Source organism: Acyrthosiphon pisum, chromosome A1 (genome assembly GCF_005508785.2).
Source record: "Acyrthosiphon pisum isolate AL4f chromosome A1, pea_aphid_22Mar2018_4r6ur, whole genome shotgun sequence".
NCBI lineage: Eukaryota > Metazoa > Arthropoda > Insecta > Hemiptera > Aphididae > Acyrthosiphon > Acyrthosiphon pisum.
In genome coordinates this window covers 130,806,341-130,821,949 of record NC_042494.1, presented here as the reverse complement: position 1 = coordinate 130,821,949, position 15,609 = coordinate 130,806,341, and the positions used below count along the sequence as shown (strand labels likewise).

The 15,609-nt window shown below is 28.9% G+C and overlaps 2 protein-coding genes across 5 annotated transcripts in view; both read right to left on the bottom strand.

Annotated features, from left to right (window-relative positions):
* The window catches only part of LOC100160247, a 79,615-nt gene that overhangs the window by 62,970 nt on the left and 1,036 nt on the right, over nucleotides 1-15,609 (bottom strand). The window contains exons 2-7 of one of the 2 annotated variants that reach the window (XM_003242386.4): nucleotides 12,852-13,141; nucleotides 12,337-12,541; nucleotides 11,126-11,520; nucleotides 10,838-11,021; nucleotides 10,476-10,772; nucleotides 9,628-10,128 (exon numbers count right to left, since the gene is read on the bottom strand). In XM_003242386.4, the coding sequence (XP_003242434.1) occupies nucleotides 9,817-10,128; nucleotides 10,476-10,772; nucleotides 10,838-11,021; nucleotides 11,126-11,520; nucleotides 12,337-12,541; nucleotides 12,852-13,111 (1,653 nt within the window). In that variant the 5' untranslated portion in view covers nucleotides 13,112-13,141 and the 3' untranslated portion in view covers nucleotides 9,628-9,816. Of the gene's footprint in view, nucleotides 1-9,627; nucleotides 10,129-10,475; nucleotides 10,773-10,837; nucleotides 11,022-11,125; nucleotides 11,521-12,336; nucleotides 12,542-12,851; nucleotides 13,142-15,609 lie in introns of those variants that run through there. The other variant, XM_029488338.1, reaches the window with a different exon arrangement.
* Nucleotides 453-7,510, bottom strand: LOC100165115. 3 transcript variants are annotated; one of them, XM_001946547.5, is made up of 8 exons: nucleotides 7,389-7,417; nucleotides 7,239-7,322; nucleotides 4,416-4,704; nucleotides 3,851-4,055; nucleotides 2,054-2,448; nucleotides 1,643-1,823; nucleotides 1,283-1,579; nucleotides 453-958 (listed from the first exon to the last, which is right to left on the bottom strand). In XM_001946547.5, the coding sequence occupies exons 3-8, from the start codon at nucleotides 4,676-4,678 to the stop codon at nucleotides 644-646; spliced, it is 1,656 nt and encodes a 551-aa protein (XP_001946582.1). In that variant the 5' UTR covers nucleotides 4,679-4,704; nucleotides 7,239-7,322; nucleotides 7,389-7,417; the 3' UTR covers nucleotides 453-643. The 3 variants fall into 3 exon arrangements, with proteins under 3 accessions (XP_001946582.1, XP_008179979.1, XP_016657443.1); XM_008181757.3 differs by lacking the exon at nucleotides 7,239-7,322 and having other exon boundaries at nucleotides 7,389-7,510; XM_016801954.2 differs by lacking the exon at nucleotides 7,389-7,417 and having other exon boundaries at nucleotides 7,239-7,382.

Below are 15,609 nucleotides of genomic sequence, written 5' to 3'. Positions count from 1 at the left end.
CCCCCCCAATTTGCGCCTATGTGACCGTATCCAGACGGGGGATGCCAACACATGTAGGTACTCGACGAACTCCAAATGGATGTTGACGTTGCAAAAGGGTCCGCGACAAACAAGACGTACCTCATGGTTAGGTTAAGGTTAAGGTTAAAATTCAATCTTTTTTATTGTTTGGCTGTCATAGCAACGCTCTCTGTATCACACAAAGTTATAGAATGACCCCAGCCATAAGACAAATACATGTCAAAAAAAATGTATTTTGAAGCAAATTGGTGTTGATGCCTTTCATTAGACTTATTTTCTGATAAATCTCATTGTTTTTACCAAAATTCATTTTTTTTTTATGAACAGTGGTTTTATTATTTTCATTCAAATCATTATCATAATTATTTTATCAAACTGTTCAAATGTGATAAAACAAATAATGTTGGTGAGTATTTGGAAAAATAAATAAATATTTGAAATATTAATATATTTATCAATATAAAAAATTAATATACTATAGGTACAATAGGTACGTACATAGTCTTGTAAAATGTAAATAAAGTTATGTATATTTTTATTAAGAATCTGTTTTTAAATAATCCACAATATTATATTTTTTATATCAACCATCAGATAGAATAAATAGATGACTGACATATTATTATTCATACCTTGGGTTTCGTTGTTTTCTCCAAGATTCATTTTTCTGTTGATAACTTTCATTAGACCTATTTTCTGACAAATCAATTCTCTGTTTTCGCCAAGATTCATTTTTTTTATTAATAGTGGTTTTATTACTATCATTAAATTTATCATCATCACTATTTAATTTTAGAATTTTATTGAAGCAATCAATCGTCTGTTTTTCTTCTATACTCCACTTGTAGTTAATTAAATCTTCGACATTCTTAGATAGAACGTTCATAAATTCATTTGGTTTGTCATATGTGTCTACATAAAACAATGGACGAGTATACTAAAATCATAAAAAATAATGATATCATTTTATAAAACAACATTTATATACAAAACATGCATTGAGAATTTTTTATACACATATAGCATCAACTATAACATGCATAAGTTTCAACAAATTATTGTACTAATAAATTATATATTCCCATAATAAATTGCATAGATAATTTATAATTTTAACGAATTCTTAAATTGTATAAACACACAATTTTTTTTGTTTTAATATGTATTTGCAAATAAAAAAATGTTAATTTATAGCTATAATAATCTTACTCTTAATTACAAATAATTTGAAGTATTAATATACTAAATAACATCAACTTACAGTTAAATGACGTTTTTTTATAGTATCATCGACGTCTTGATCAATGTACAATTTTAGGTAGCGCATCATTTCTTTCGGATTTTTTTCACAGTAATTGTAATATATCAATAAATGTTTTAAAATAATTAGCCTTCTCACTGGGTTTGGAAAATCATCATACATCATATTTAGAGTGTTTACATAAGGAAATGTTTTGACAGATTGTAACAGGCACTCTACTTCGATTAACTGCAATGCAGTATTAAATTGACCAGCCGCCTTTCCTCGATATAAATGAATTTTTGCTTTTGCATAATCCTGAAACAAAACAAATAATAATTGAATAATTTTTTTTCATCCCAATACCCATAAATATCATACTTTTTCATGTTTTAAATAATATAAGCCTAGAACTTGATCCACACGGCTATTTTTAACATTTGTGAGTTTTGTAATTAAATTGTCTATAATGGATTTTGACAACAGTTTTGGATTCTCGATACATATCATTAAAATAAAACAAAGTTGTCTTGTATCATCTTTTGCTAATTCAACTGATTTTCTACCAAAAAACACATCAATGTTGTTTAATTGAAAATAAATGAATAAGTAAATAAAAAATAAGATGAATCGTGAAAAACATAGTAAAAATAGATTTTTTTAAGCATAATTTAAAACATATATAATATGCACATTAATGTGATAGCATTTTTAAGTAAGTTATTACTCATTTTCATTACTTACTTACTACTCATCAATATCTTTTAGTAGATACTTAGAAAAACGACTTACTTAGCAATATCAGACGCAAGCTTATAATATTTGTTTGATTCACTGTAGTTGTTTTTCATTTTATAAACAAATCCTGTTTCCTTATAAAGTTGAGAAACTTCGATCAAAATGTGAGACTTTAATGTTGTTGAGCATAACGTTTTTGCAGCATCCATTTCATCATTTCCTGCCATTGTATATGGTTGGTAATAACGCCTTACTCGGCCTTTTGCTTTTAACCAAATGATTATCCATTCATGTTCTGCAGAATAGAGGTTGCGTGCTCGAGAAGCAAATTCTAAAGCAATATCGTTTCCTTTTGGAGCATATTCCATAAAAACTCTGCCTTTAACCGCACAAATTGCAGCTTTCTCAGCACGATTAAAATTGTTGATTTGTTTAATATCATTCAGTAACTGAGAAAGAAAAATTAATGAGATAAATAATTTATATGATTAGGTCTCGCCTTCTAATAGCAGGTTTTTTTAATAAATTGGTTGATATAATGTATATAACATTTTTAAACATGTTGATTTATTTGGGTTAAAAAATAAGTTTGAAATGGATCTCTATATTATGATAAATTACCAACTGAGACCGTGCTTTGTGTTGCCTGTCAGCTCGTGTTCCTTTTTTGATTTATTTCTAAAACTAAATTTTTGTAATTAAAACGAAGATAATCGATTGTACTATTACAATTATACTATCGCCAAGATGCCTGATAAATAAATAAAGAAAACATAAATACATTTTCGTGCGTATAGAGCCAAATTTCCTGTATATACCCCGTTACAGCATGAATTTCTAAAAATTCTATCTTATCTAGAGGAATATTATTATTCTTTAACAAGAATGTAAAATAAAGTATAAACCTTCCAATCATTTGGGTGCAGAGTTCTGTTGGCCTGTTGATAAACATATGTGATTGCGTGGTTTAACCTTTAATATGAATTATTATTAATAACAAAACAAGATTGACGGACAAAAGTAAACATCCATAAATGACACTGATAACTCAGTTCTCAGCTGAATCTCAACACCAACAATTAAAGCATCTTTGAATATTTATATTGACAGAATCTAAATCCAAATTTTAAATTAAAAGGGATCTGATAAAAGGTTATTAACTTTCATATACATATACCTACCTACATTCTACTAGTATTACTGTGGTAAAATAACATATGGTAAATAGTCATAAAATGGGTGATCAATTTTTAATATAAAAGCTACAAGAAACTTGCATTAAATCCGCGTTCTATTTGTTTCATACCACAAGAAGTAACTTGATCCCACATAACAGCTCCATACTCCAAGATATATAGTATATACCTCATATAAAGTCATAGGTAATATAAAAACTTTATAGGAGTCACCTAGTCACCAATTTTCGTAATTTATTGACATACTTATCACTGTTATAATGCTCATACTCGAAATTTTTATTTTATCTTTTGTTAATTTTTAACTGCATTATTATTTAATATTATATACCTAATTATGTGTTTATCTTTAAGTACGTAATATGTATTTATGTTGTGTTATATGATGTTTATACAAAAGGCTTGTCTCGTAAATGTATGATAAATAAATAATAGATATATTATGATATTAATAAAACAGTAAACTTTATTAATTTAGTAATTAATTAATACACTTAAATTAAAATAATTGTCGGTAAGTGGTAACCATTTAATTTTAATTGTAAATGGAGAATTTACATTTTACATATTATAGGTGGTACTCACTATTCAATAGATATATGTTAGGACAATAGATATAGGATTAACTGAATTAAACAATAATTACAATATTTACCTTTTCTGCATCAATTTTTAATGTGAATGCAATGTACGCATTAGTGGCCCGAGCAATATGGTGGTAAGCACTGGAGTACTGTTCGTTTGACTCGTCAAATTTACACGTCTCCATAAATTTAACAACATTTCCAATTTCCAAATATGATTCCTCATAACGTTTACTATTGTAAAGTTCATAACTAGCTACCAATTGTAAATAAAACCTATAAGACGAAATAATTTCACTTTCACTTTAGATATATTTTCTACATTTATGGTTCTTATTTTATCATTAAATTTAAAATTGTATAAATTATAATTGCATACCATTTAATTTATGAAATATTTCACTTATACATATATTATCTATCATCCCTGCACAGTAAACAAAACTATTATAGATACCTCTGTGTATTTAATATTAAGAATACGTCAATGCCTAATAAAATGTAACCCAAGACTGATAGTAGGTACCTAGGTAGTAGATACTATATTATAGTCTATAGCCTATAGGTGATTCTTTATTAACAAAAATAAACTATAACAAAGATAAAATTAGTTTTACATAAATCTCTGATGGTTACCTATTTAAATTGAATTCATCATTCTTGCAGCCGTCAACGTATGTGATCATTTCTTGCTTTCCCCGAACTTTATCAACAAGGCTAAACCTAAGATTTTGATTAGATCCTGTTAGTCGCTGGATACTCCACGAGAAAATGCTCTCATAACCATTTTCGATTTTGATTAGCTGTGTCTGAATGATATCGTCCAATCCGAGTTCTTTCCAGCGGTCATCGTTGACAGATAATGCTGCCATCGCATCGGTCGAGTCATTTACAGCCATTTTTCAGTTTACAAAAAACGAGCGTACTAAATCGACAACAACATAAATATTGTTAGAGCCACGACAATGACGAGATAAAGTAAATTTACATGCACATTTATAATTAATGCATATGATAGACATATTTTAACAACGATGCCGGCGAAATTGATCGAAATCATTGTATATAATATATATCATCATGCATAATAAAATTTACATGAAGATTGAAGAGTATCCATAATAATATCTATAATAGACTGTAGGCATGCGCAGACTTAGGTCGCTACATAGGTATAACTGTATATGATCCTGATCAAAATTTAATGTGCTTAAAATATAAATGGCACTTAAATAAATCATTTTAATGAAATCTTTATTACTACTATAGTAGTACCTATAGGTACTTCTTAGGCTGCTAAAAAACAATAGGACTTTCAAATTTTTTTATGTTGAAAAATAATAGCATAATTTTTTAAAGCGATGTTATTGTATAGGATATAATTTCATAACTCTATTGTCACATAATCAAGCCGTGAGCATTGGACCTACATATTATATTTTTTTTTTCTAATTTTTATTTTGGAACTATTCTACGCACTCTAAATAAAAGTATCTGCACTCAGTCCGCTGGGTTTACAAAACAGTGCACACAAGTCGAAGATATTATGATTCTTGCGTACCTACTACCTATCACACCGCTTGATACCAAACATGTTATAGATAATTAACATGTTATAATTAATAAATATTCTTATAAAAATTAAACAAATAATGTGGTTTCAATATACAGCTACATTTTATTACACGTGAATAATTACAAGGTTTTCTCATTGTGTTGTAATTCAAAAAGGAATAACTCTAGATATTTAAAATTTATACCATTTACTGTACATTTATTTTATCATTTCCTATACTCGATAAAATTTTCAAAATATTTCGACTCGTTTTGAGCTGTTTATGGAAATTTGAAAATTTTTATTATTTTTTTTATAAATGTCAATAAAATTTTATTTGTTGAATAAAAAAGAGTGAAAATCAAATACAAGGCTCTTGATATATTATTACAATAGCAGTTGAAAAATATTAAAAATACATAGGCATAATTTTGTAAGCATTTAAAGTTTGAATTTTGACAACATTTACCAATTATTTAGTAGTTAAATAATATTTATAAAATATTCAACTTTTATAACTAAGGATTCAAAATATAAAACAAGGTTCCACGTAAATAGGTAAATAAATTACTTTATTCACAATAATATCATCAAATATATTAGTAATATTTCATAGGCTGACTGACCATCTTCGCTCAGAATCGCTTTTCGTATACAATGATATTATATCATTGAATTAAAATTTAACACCATCCGTTACAGCGACCCACTTGTAACCTACTGTACAGCAGAGCGACACCCACTTGCCGACCTTTTTTTTAACTGAATTTTGGTTTGGTTGTCATTTTTTTTTAAATGCCAAAAATATTTTATCATGATTTTTGTTTAAAAATTAAATTGTGTATATTTGATAACATTTTCAAGTAGGTAAACGTTGGGTACTGCATTATCAGTACTTAAATAATTATATTACCATTATTTGAGTGAGCTTTAAGTCCTGATATTTTTTATCTATCGCCCAAATATAACGCTAATTGTATAGTGTAATCACACTTAACTGCCACTCATATTTATTCGCGATTTTCAAGTGAATGTAATATGAACTTATAAGCAATATAAGAAATCTAATCAAAAATCGCATGGTTGTAAAACAATTATGGTCGACATATTTGTAATTTTCAACATTTTGTAATTGTTTTTTTTTACGTATAGTCGTGTAACACTATTGCTACAACCACAAAATATATGAAATTTCATAAAATCAATGCACTATTACTAGGGTACTTTTTTGTGAACCATTTAGGTACGGTTTATTACACAGCTAACGAATTATATCAACGTAAATATTGGTATTATATAGCGTCAAGCTTGCTAAAGATGGCGGCTATGATATACAGGCGAGTCGGGAGTGTTGTCATTGGGCGGCTTCTCCCTCAAGACTTACAGCTAAACTTAATTATATTATCGCTTAAGCTTATGATACAAAAATTGTATAGATTGTTTAATTTGAGTAAAAAAAAATATAAGTTTTTTTATTTAAGGTTTAAACAGGACAGGCCCAGTTACATAAATTAGATAATAATAATAAAAAACAATGAAATACAATACACAAATAAAAATACAAAATACATAAACCTTTGAATTAACAAGTATGAAATTACAATATATTTTAAAGAGTCGAAGTTCGGTATTATGAACAAATCGGTTTTAATATTCAGCCATATTCACAAATATAACGTGTCAAACATCAATATGGATTTTAGAACAAGTTAATTATTAAAGTCAGTACAACTTAAAATATTGAAACCTATAAGATTTTATTTGATCTGTTAACACTTAACGATGTTGTCAATGTGACAGTCAAATTTGAATTTAGGATCAAAAAAATATCTACTAAAGTCCTTAGTACCTAGTACCTACCTACGTATAATTATATTAATCTAAAAAAAAAAACGAATACGTACCTATCCCACCACTGCTACCAAAATTATTATAGACGTTTCAAAAACGAAAAACAATTGAACAAATAACTAGGTTTGAATATACAACTACATTTCATTACACAATAATAATTAATTTAACAACTTAAGATGCTCGAAATTATTTGTACTTACCTACTGCTGCTACGATGCTCTGTGCCTCAAATTAGAATGACCGCCAAATCGTGAACGGATCGAGATACGCTTATCTAGCGAATTGTCAGACTGAATAATCCTACCATTTATACAAACAAACCACTTTTACAATATATAAGTAGACATTTTTGTCGTAAGTACATCGTCATTTAACAAGTCGTGTCGGTAGTGTTGTTTGTAACCGTTAAAAAAATAATCTAAGTACCTACATTTAACTGTATAAATAAAGGTTGAAAATTTAAATATCAAATTAGTAGTGCTCGAAACCAGGGCTTAGAACCGAAATTAAAAATACCGGTATTTTAACCGGAACCTATTGAAAATATTGGAACCGGAACCTTACAGAAACCCTTTTTAGGGTTCTGTACGATAAAACGGGACCCTATTACTAAGGCTCCGCTGTCCGTCCGTCCGTCACCAGGCTGTATCTCATGAACCATGAAAGTTAGAAAGTTGAAATTTTCACAGATTATGTATTTCTGTTGCCGCAATAACAACAAATACTAAAAATCCTAGAATATATAATATAAGCAGTGTTGCCAACATGTTTATAGCTGATTATGGTACGGAACCATTTGCGCGCGAGTCCGACTCGCACTTTGCCGGTTTTTTGATTTTCTTAGGAACCTAAACCGGAATAGATAATTGTCGGAAAATAATTTTTCGGTTTATTTCGGTTTTTTTCGGTTCTAGTTTTATTTAGTTATTTTATATATTAAGGTACTAAGGTAATACATATTAAATAATAATAGTTGATTCATAAAATTTGGTTGTAAATGTATACTGATCAGTTCACCTGTTTTTTAAATACAGTATAATATAATTGTTCATAAGGTTATCTTAATTTTTTATTACATTGAATTTTACATGAAAAATAATCTGTACATTTTGTCTTTTAAATCACCAAAAATACTATTTTTAATGTCTATTCTAGATTACAATTTAAAAGTAAAATAAATTATATTTCAGTCTCTTATTACATTATATATTATGGTCTCATATTAAATTAGACCGAAAATTATCAAAAATGAATTCAGATTTTTAAACTTAAAAGTTGAAATAAGAAAAAGTTAATTAATCAAAATAACTATTTTAGTAAAAAAGTAATTTTATCATTTTAATTTATACTAAAAATCATCAGTTAAGTATTAAATTAAGTACTTATTTGGCTATTTACAGAAAATACGATGTTTATAGAAAAAAATCTTTGATCATGCCTCGTAGAGTGATCCTCTGATTGGATTTTCAAAATTATATATCTAAATCATATATTACGATTTATAATAAGTCCAATGAGGCAATGCACTTTGTGGAAAATTATCCTCTTTCTAACGAAAAATAATAAATTAATCCAATCAGACCACTCTACGATGAATAAGAGTTTTTCCTGTGTACCTACCGTGTTTTGAGCGAAAAATCAGATTTTTCATTTTTGGTCGGCGGTGCCCATAGGCGCAATTTGGGGGTGCTTGGGGGTGCTTATGCCGAAATTCATATTAGCACCCCCAAATGTTCGATGGCAACATCGAATTTTCATTGACTATAATATTACTAAGCCACAAGGTATTTGGATTCATTTATTTCTAAGACCTTATCATTTTCATAATAATAAGACGGGTTTAATAACCTATCAGAATAATAATATAGATTTAAGTGTATTATGTTGTAGGACTATAGGTAATTATTTATATTAAGATTAATGCGGAGGTGTAAACAGTTGTATGAATGGAGAGGGGTGCGGGGGCAAGGCCCCCCACTCATCACTCAAGTCGACATAAATCAAGCACCCCAATAAATTTAACCCAAATTGCGCCTATGGCGGTGTCATTACTTGCCGTTACTCGAATACTATCGTCTATCACTGACACTAATTAATAATATTATCATCATTGACGACATGCCATGAGCAGTGGCAACAAAATCGCATATTGCCTAAATATTGCCCCTTATTAAAAATACAAGAGCAGACCTCTTAAAAAAAATAAACCATTCTCAATTAGTCAATTCCTTTATCTATATTGATAATTTATAAAAACCCTACTGAAATTCATCTGCAAAGACACCGATTGTATTTATACAGAACCATATAATCAGAACAAAATCAAAATGTAAATATCTATTCATTTTTAATTTTGTATTGTACTTCCATACTTATTTAATTCTATAATGTACTAAAAACCTTTATTACACTAATTACACTAATTACAACAATAACAAATGCATTCGAGACCTTGTATTTTTATTTTAAAATTTTAAACAAAACACAGTAGATACAATAGGTAAATAGTCTTGTAAAATATAAACCAATTTATGCAAATTTTAATATTTTAATGAAGAATCCCATTTTAATTAATCCTAAAAATTATCTTTTATCACATAAATGATACCTAAATGATTGACATATTATTCATGGCTTTGGGTCTCTCTTTCTTCTCCAAGACTCATTTTTCTGTTGATGACTTTCATTACACTTTTTTTCTGACAAATCAACTCGTTTTTTTCGCCAAGAATCATTGTTTTTAGGAACAAAGGTTTTACTATCATTAAAGTGATTCTCATCAATATTCAATTTTAATATCTTATTGAACCGATCAAATGTGTTTTTTTCTTCTTTACTCAGGTCATTATTGTTCATTATTTTTTTAAGATTTACAGATAGTTCATTCAGAAATGTATTTGGTCTGATATATCTGTCTGTATAAAACAGTGGACGAGTAAACTGAAATCATAAAATATAATAATTAGGTATAGGTATCACTATAAAACAACATAATAAAAACAAATTGAAATAATTGAAAAATTAATACACCATAACTATAAGTAAATATATTAGAAAATACCAGCATGTTCTATAAGAATATTAAAACTGTTTAAAATTATGACGTCACTGGTCACTTATACTGGTCACTGGTATCTATAATGTACCTAATTAAAATTTAAAATTTCATAAATTGCTATACGTAATAATACACTTGAAAAAAGTAGAGGTAAAAACTCCCTAAAAATTTTAGCATATCATGAACAATTATTGATAGATACAAAGTAATTAGTTTTCGATTTACTTACAATTAAATTACGCTTTTTAAATGTATCTTCAATGTCTTCATCAAGGTACAATTTTAGATACCACAATATTTTTTTAGGATTATTTTCTATTATTGTGTAATATAACAATATTTGTAAAATTATTATTAGCCTTCTATTTGGATTTTGAAAAACCTCATACATCATATTTAGTGTTTTCACAAAAGGAAATTGGTTAACTGGTTGCAACAGGCACTCTACTTTAATTAACTGCATCGAACTACTAAACTGGCCAGCAGCCATTCCACGAGATAAATACATTTTTGCTTTTACATAGTCCTGAAATTAAACAAAACTGTACAATAGTTTTTATACCAATTACAATAAATTAATAAACACCATACCTTTTCATATTTTAAATAATAAAGGCCTAAAACTTGATCCACGCAACTATTTTTTACACTTGACAGTTTTGTAACTAAATTTTCTATCATGGATGATGAAAAACACTCATTAGGACATTCGATACATGTTAGGAGAAGAGAATTTAGTTGATTTACATCATCGTTGACCAATTCAATTGATATTCTGTCAAAAATAAACGTGTAAAATGTAAATAAGAAACACTGTTATACTACATGATTTTTTTATCATAAAATACACTAATTATTTCACAAAACAAAACTATTTACTTAATGATGTCAGACGAAAGCTTAAAAAATTTAGTCGATTCATTATGGTTGTTTTTCAATTTATTAATATATCCTGCTTCATTATATAGTTGAGAAGCTCTAATTAAATGACTAGGATTCCTTTTTATTGAGCATAACATTTTTGCGGCATCTATTTCATCATCCCCTGGCATTGCAAATGATTGGCCATAACGCCTTACTCTTCCTTTAGCTTTTAGCCAAACGATTATCCATTCAGGTTCAGTAGGATGAAGGGCGCGGGCTTGATCAGCAAAATTTAAAGCAATGACATTTCCTTTTGGGGGATACTCCATAACAATTTTGGATTTTACCGCACAGATCGCAGATTTTTCAGCTTGATTAAAATTGTTGACATGTTTAACATTTTTCAGTAACTAAGAGAAAAAAAGGCACAAGTTTAACAATTTTTAATTACTTTTGCTTTTATACTAATACGGTCCCGCTCTATAGTCTATACTAATATACAGTGATTGATGTATTATATTAATATACCTATCCATAACAAATGTTTGAGATGGATTCTTATTCGATACATATAATATTACAATTTCAATATAATTATTTTATGAAAATTTAAAATTATTATTATTTACGTTTATATAATTAATAACTTTTATATATTATATTATAGGTGCCAATTATAAACTTGAATGATAATAATAAAATTGTACAGTTTAATTACTTATAATAGGTATGTACTTAACCTATACTTAACCACAGGGGCGTATTTAGGTAGGGGCTATGGGTCCCATTGCCCAGAGCGGCAAATTTTTATTTTTATTTAACAAATTTATTATTCGTATGTCGTCACACAAGTAGGTATTTTGAAAGATTTACTATTTTATTTATAATATTTTTTCACTCTTAACTGGTACAATAATGTTGTTTAAATGTCTAATTATACCTTCCTTGTTGAATGTAACATTACAATTTTAAATTAGTATATATTTATTATATATATTATATGCAGTATATTAGTAAATACATTTACTGTTGAGGGGGGCGGCAAATATGTGTTGCCCCTATCCTGAAATTCCTAAATACGCCACTGCTTAACCATACTTAACGTAAATCAAAATGATTATTGGTAATTATATTTTTGAATGAAGAATTTATTTATATTATAAATGGTACTCTCTATACTCAATATAGCTATTTACTTAATAAAATAAACAATAACTAAAATTTACTTTTTCTGAATCAATTTTCAATGTTAATGCAATATATGCATTGGAGGCCCGAGCAATATGATTGTAAGCGTCAGCGTACTGTTCGTTTGACTCGTCAAATTTACACGTCTCCAGAAATTGAACAACGCTTTCAATTTCCAAATATGATTCCTTATAACGTTTTCTATTGTATAGTTCATAACTAGCTACCAATTGTAAATAAAATCTATAAATAAAATTTTTTTCTATTATGACACAAATGCATATAATTGTATTTATAAAATAATACACTTTTTATGGGTATTTTAATATGAATCATCCACGATTGTTTACAAAGTTATTATAGACATTAAACATCAATTTATATATTTTATCAATACCACCTTTATTAGTATACCTACCTATATTTTAGTAAAATTAATTCTGGTTATGATATCAGTATGCGGTGATACCTGTGGGCTTTGTTAAAAAAAAAAACACGACACAAAGAAATTATTTGTTCAAAAATAACTCTATGAAAGTTGGATAGTACCTACCTAGCTTGATTGAATTCGTTGTCCTTAGTGGCCATGTCTATAGTAATTTGTTTCTGTTCCCGAACTTTATCAATGAGATTGAACAGAAGATTTTTATTGAAGCCTCTAAATCGTTGGATGTCCCACGAGAAAATGCTCTCATAATTATTTTCGATTTCGATTAGCTGTGTCCGAATGTTGTCATCCAAAACAATTTCATCATCGTTGACTGAAAATGCGCCCATCGCGTCGGTCAAGTGATCGTCATATAATCCGGCCATTTTTTAATGTATAAAACACATGCGTAGATACTATAAATCGACAACAAATATATAAATATTTTTAGAGCCACGATTATGTAAATGTATGTATGCATTTATGATTCGATCAACTTATTAAACAATGGCGACGATGGTGTTCATCGCGACACGATCTATTTTATTTATAAGAACACCTATATTGCAGTGGCGTATCCATAATATTTTTTCAGGGGGTTATTAGAATACATTTTGGATAATATTTATCCAAAAATTATTTATTAATGAAAACATTATTTAACAATTTTCAGTTCGTTTTCAGTTCGTGCTCAGACGCCGTACAATCCGCACGTATATTGTCTCGCACACCGCCTTTATTTGCTTTCGATAGCATAGTCGTTAGTGCTCGCCGTAAAAATCACTTAATGAAACTCACTCCCTTAGATGGTAGCCTATGGAGAGAAACAAAACATATACTTCGCTATAAATCACCAAAACTCTCCATTAAAAAATCAGATGGCAGCTTAGCTACTTCGGATATCGAAAAAGCTGAACTCTTTAAGGATCATTTTGCTATTACTTTTCAACCATACGTTGATATCATAGACAATGTAAACATGAATCTAGTCGAAACTTTCTTAAATACCCCCCTCCCAATGTCTCTCCCTGTCAAGTCATTTACACCTAATGATGTAAAATATGCTATACAAAAATAAGCATTAAAAAAATCACCAGGCTACGATTACATTACTGCGGAAGTAGCCAGATCCCTTCCAACCAGAGCCATCGTTCACATCACTCATATATTTAATGCTTCACTCTCCTATTTCCCCTACTATAATCTATAATCTTATTTCCAAAACCAAACAAACCACCAGACATATCACACGGTCCAATCAGCCTTCTCCTATTTTTCGCCAAAATACCGGAACGGTTAATTCTGAAACGAATTCTCCCGATAATTACTGAAAAAAATATTCTTCCAAATACCCAATTTGGGTTTCGGGCTTCTCACTCGACTATTCACCAAGCACACCGAGTCGTAGACTCCATTTCGTATTCCCTGGAAAAAAAACTGTTCTGCAATTGCCTATTTCTAGACATCTCACAAGCATTCAACCGCGTATGACATGACGGGCTTTTGTATAAACTTAAGAAATTCCTGCCTCCCACCTACTACTTACCTATTAAATCCTATCTAATAGATCGGCATTTTAAAATACGATACGGTTCTGCTTTATCTGACGTAGCATTTATCAATGCTGGTGTTCCCCGAGGGGGAATTTTGTCTCCTATTATGTACAATATCTTCACTTCTGACCAACCAGCTACCCCCAACACATCAGTAGCAGACTACGCTGATGACAAAGCAATAATATCTATTGACAATGACCCACCCATAGCGTCAAATAATCTCCAAACTCACCTTAACTCCATGGAAAAATGGTTTACCAACTGGCGATTCAAAGTAAACCAAAGAAAATCTGTCCATACGACCTTCACCCTCAAACATGCTTGTCAACATTTTTAATTCAGGTGCTCATAAAATATTACTGTGAATTTATGCTCGACTTTTTTTTAATTTCAACCAAAATCACCTTATGAGGAACGTTGTATTACATTTTCAAGTTTTTTGAACGACCCAAAAAATTTTGTATAGACAATAGTTAAGAAAACGAATATGACTCAACATTTTCTTATGCTTATAAATAGCTCAAAAAGAGCCGCAATATTTAGAAAATGTTATGGTGCATATAAACTGCTAGCTTAAACATTTAGTAAAAATGTTATCCTTAATCTGTTCTTTTCTTTAGAGTTACGCAAAATAACAAAGTCAATTTTTCCTTAATTTTTTGTCTGCTTTTTATTATGCTTTTGAAAACTATAGAAGTGACGTCAGTGGACCGTTTCTCCGCTCAAGACTTCCAACTAAACGTAATATTATTAAACTATTAAATTCGTGATTCAAATATATATTTTAAAGTGTGGTGTAACAAAGGAAACATATTATGATTAAAAGCAGTGCTCGAATTGGGAAAAATTAAGTACAGGAGCTCAATCTAACGATTTAAAAACTGCGTTCCAATGGCATATTTACTCAACACAGACCCGTGGGGGGCCTTTCCCCTCCCCCCACGCTCCTGCCTTATCTACATACATTTTGAATACCACTTTTCAGCAATACATTTTGAATTCCAAATAGGTATAATATATTTTGACAGCAATATCTTATATCTACATCTTACATTGTTACAGTAGAAAAAAAATTAATAATAATACCTGTTTATTCAATATACTAAATAGATAACAAAATTAATAATTATTGTTTTTGATTCAAAAGAGACCACATATTTTGATAAGTATAAAAAAATTTAAAAATTCAAAAACACTGATAAATGATAACCATACCTTAAACTGATAACATTTCATTCGAACACGATTTAAAATAATACTAGCACACATCAGTATATTGTGTTCCTTAGATAATATACTTATATATGATCTAAGATCTGTGAACTGCT

Bases quoted from the DNA above. Each gene is read 5' to 3' on its own strand.
- LOC100165115 (XM_008181757.3), bottom strand. From the start codon at position 4,678: ATGGCTGTAAATGACTCGACCGATGCGATGGCAGCATTATCTGTCAAC. The intron at 4,056-4,415 runs GTAACCATCAGA...TTCGTCTTATAG, and splicing joins GATGAATTCAATTTAAATAG to GTTTTATTTACAATTGGTAG. The intron at 2,449-3,850 runs GTAAATATTGTA...TTTCTTTCTCAG, and splicing joins TAAAAATTGATGCAGAAAAG to TTACTGAATGATATTAAACA.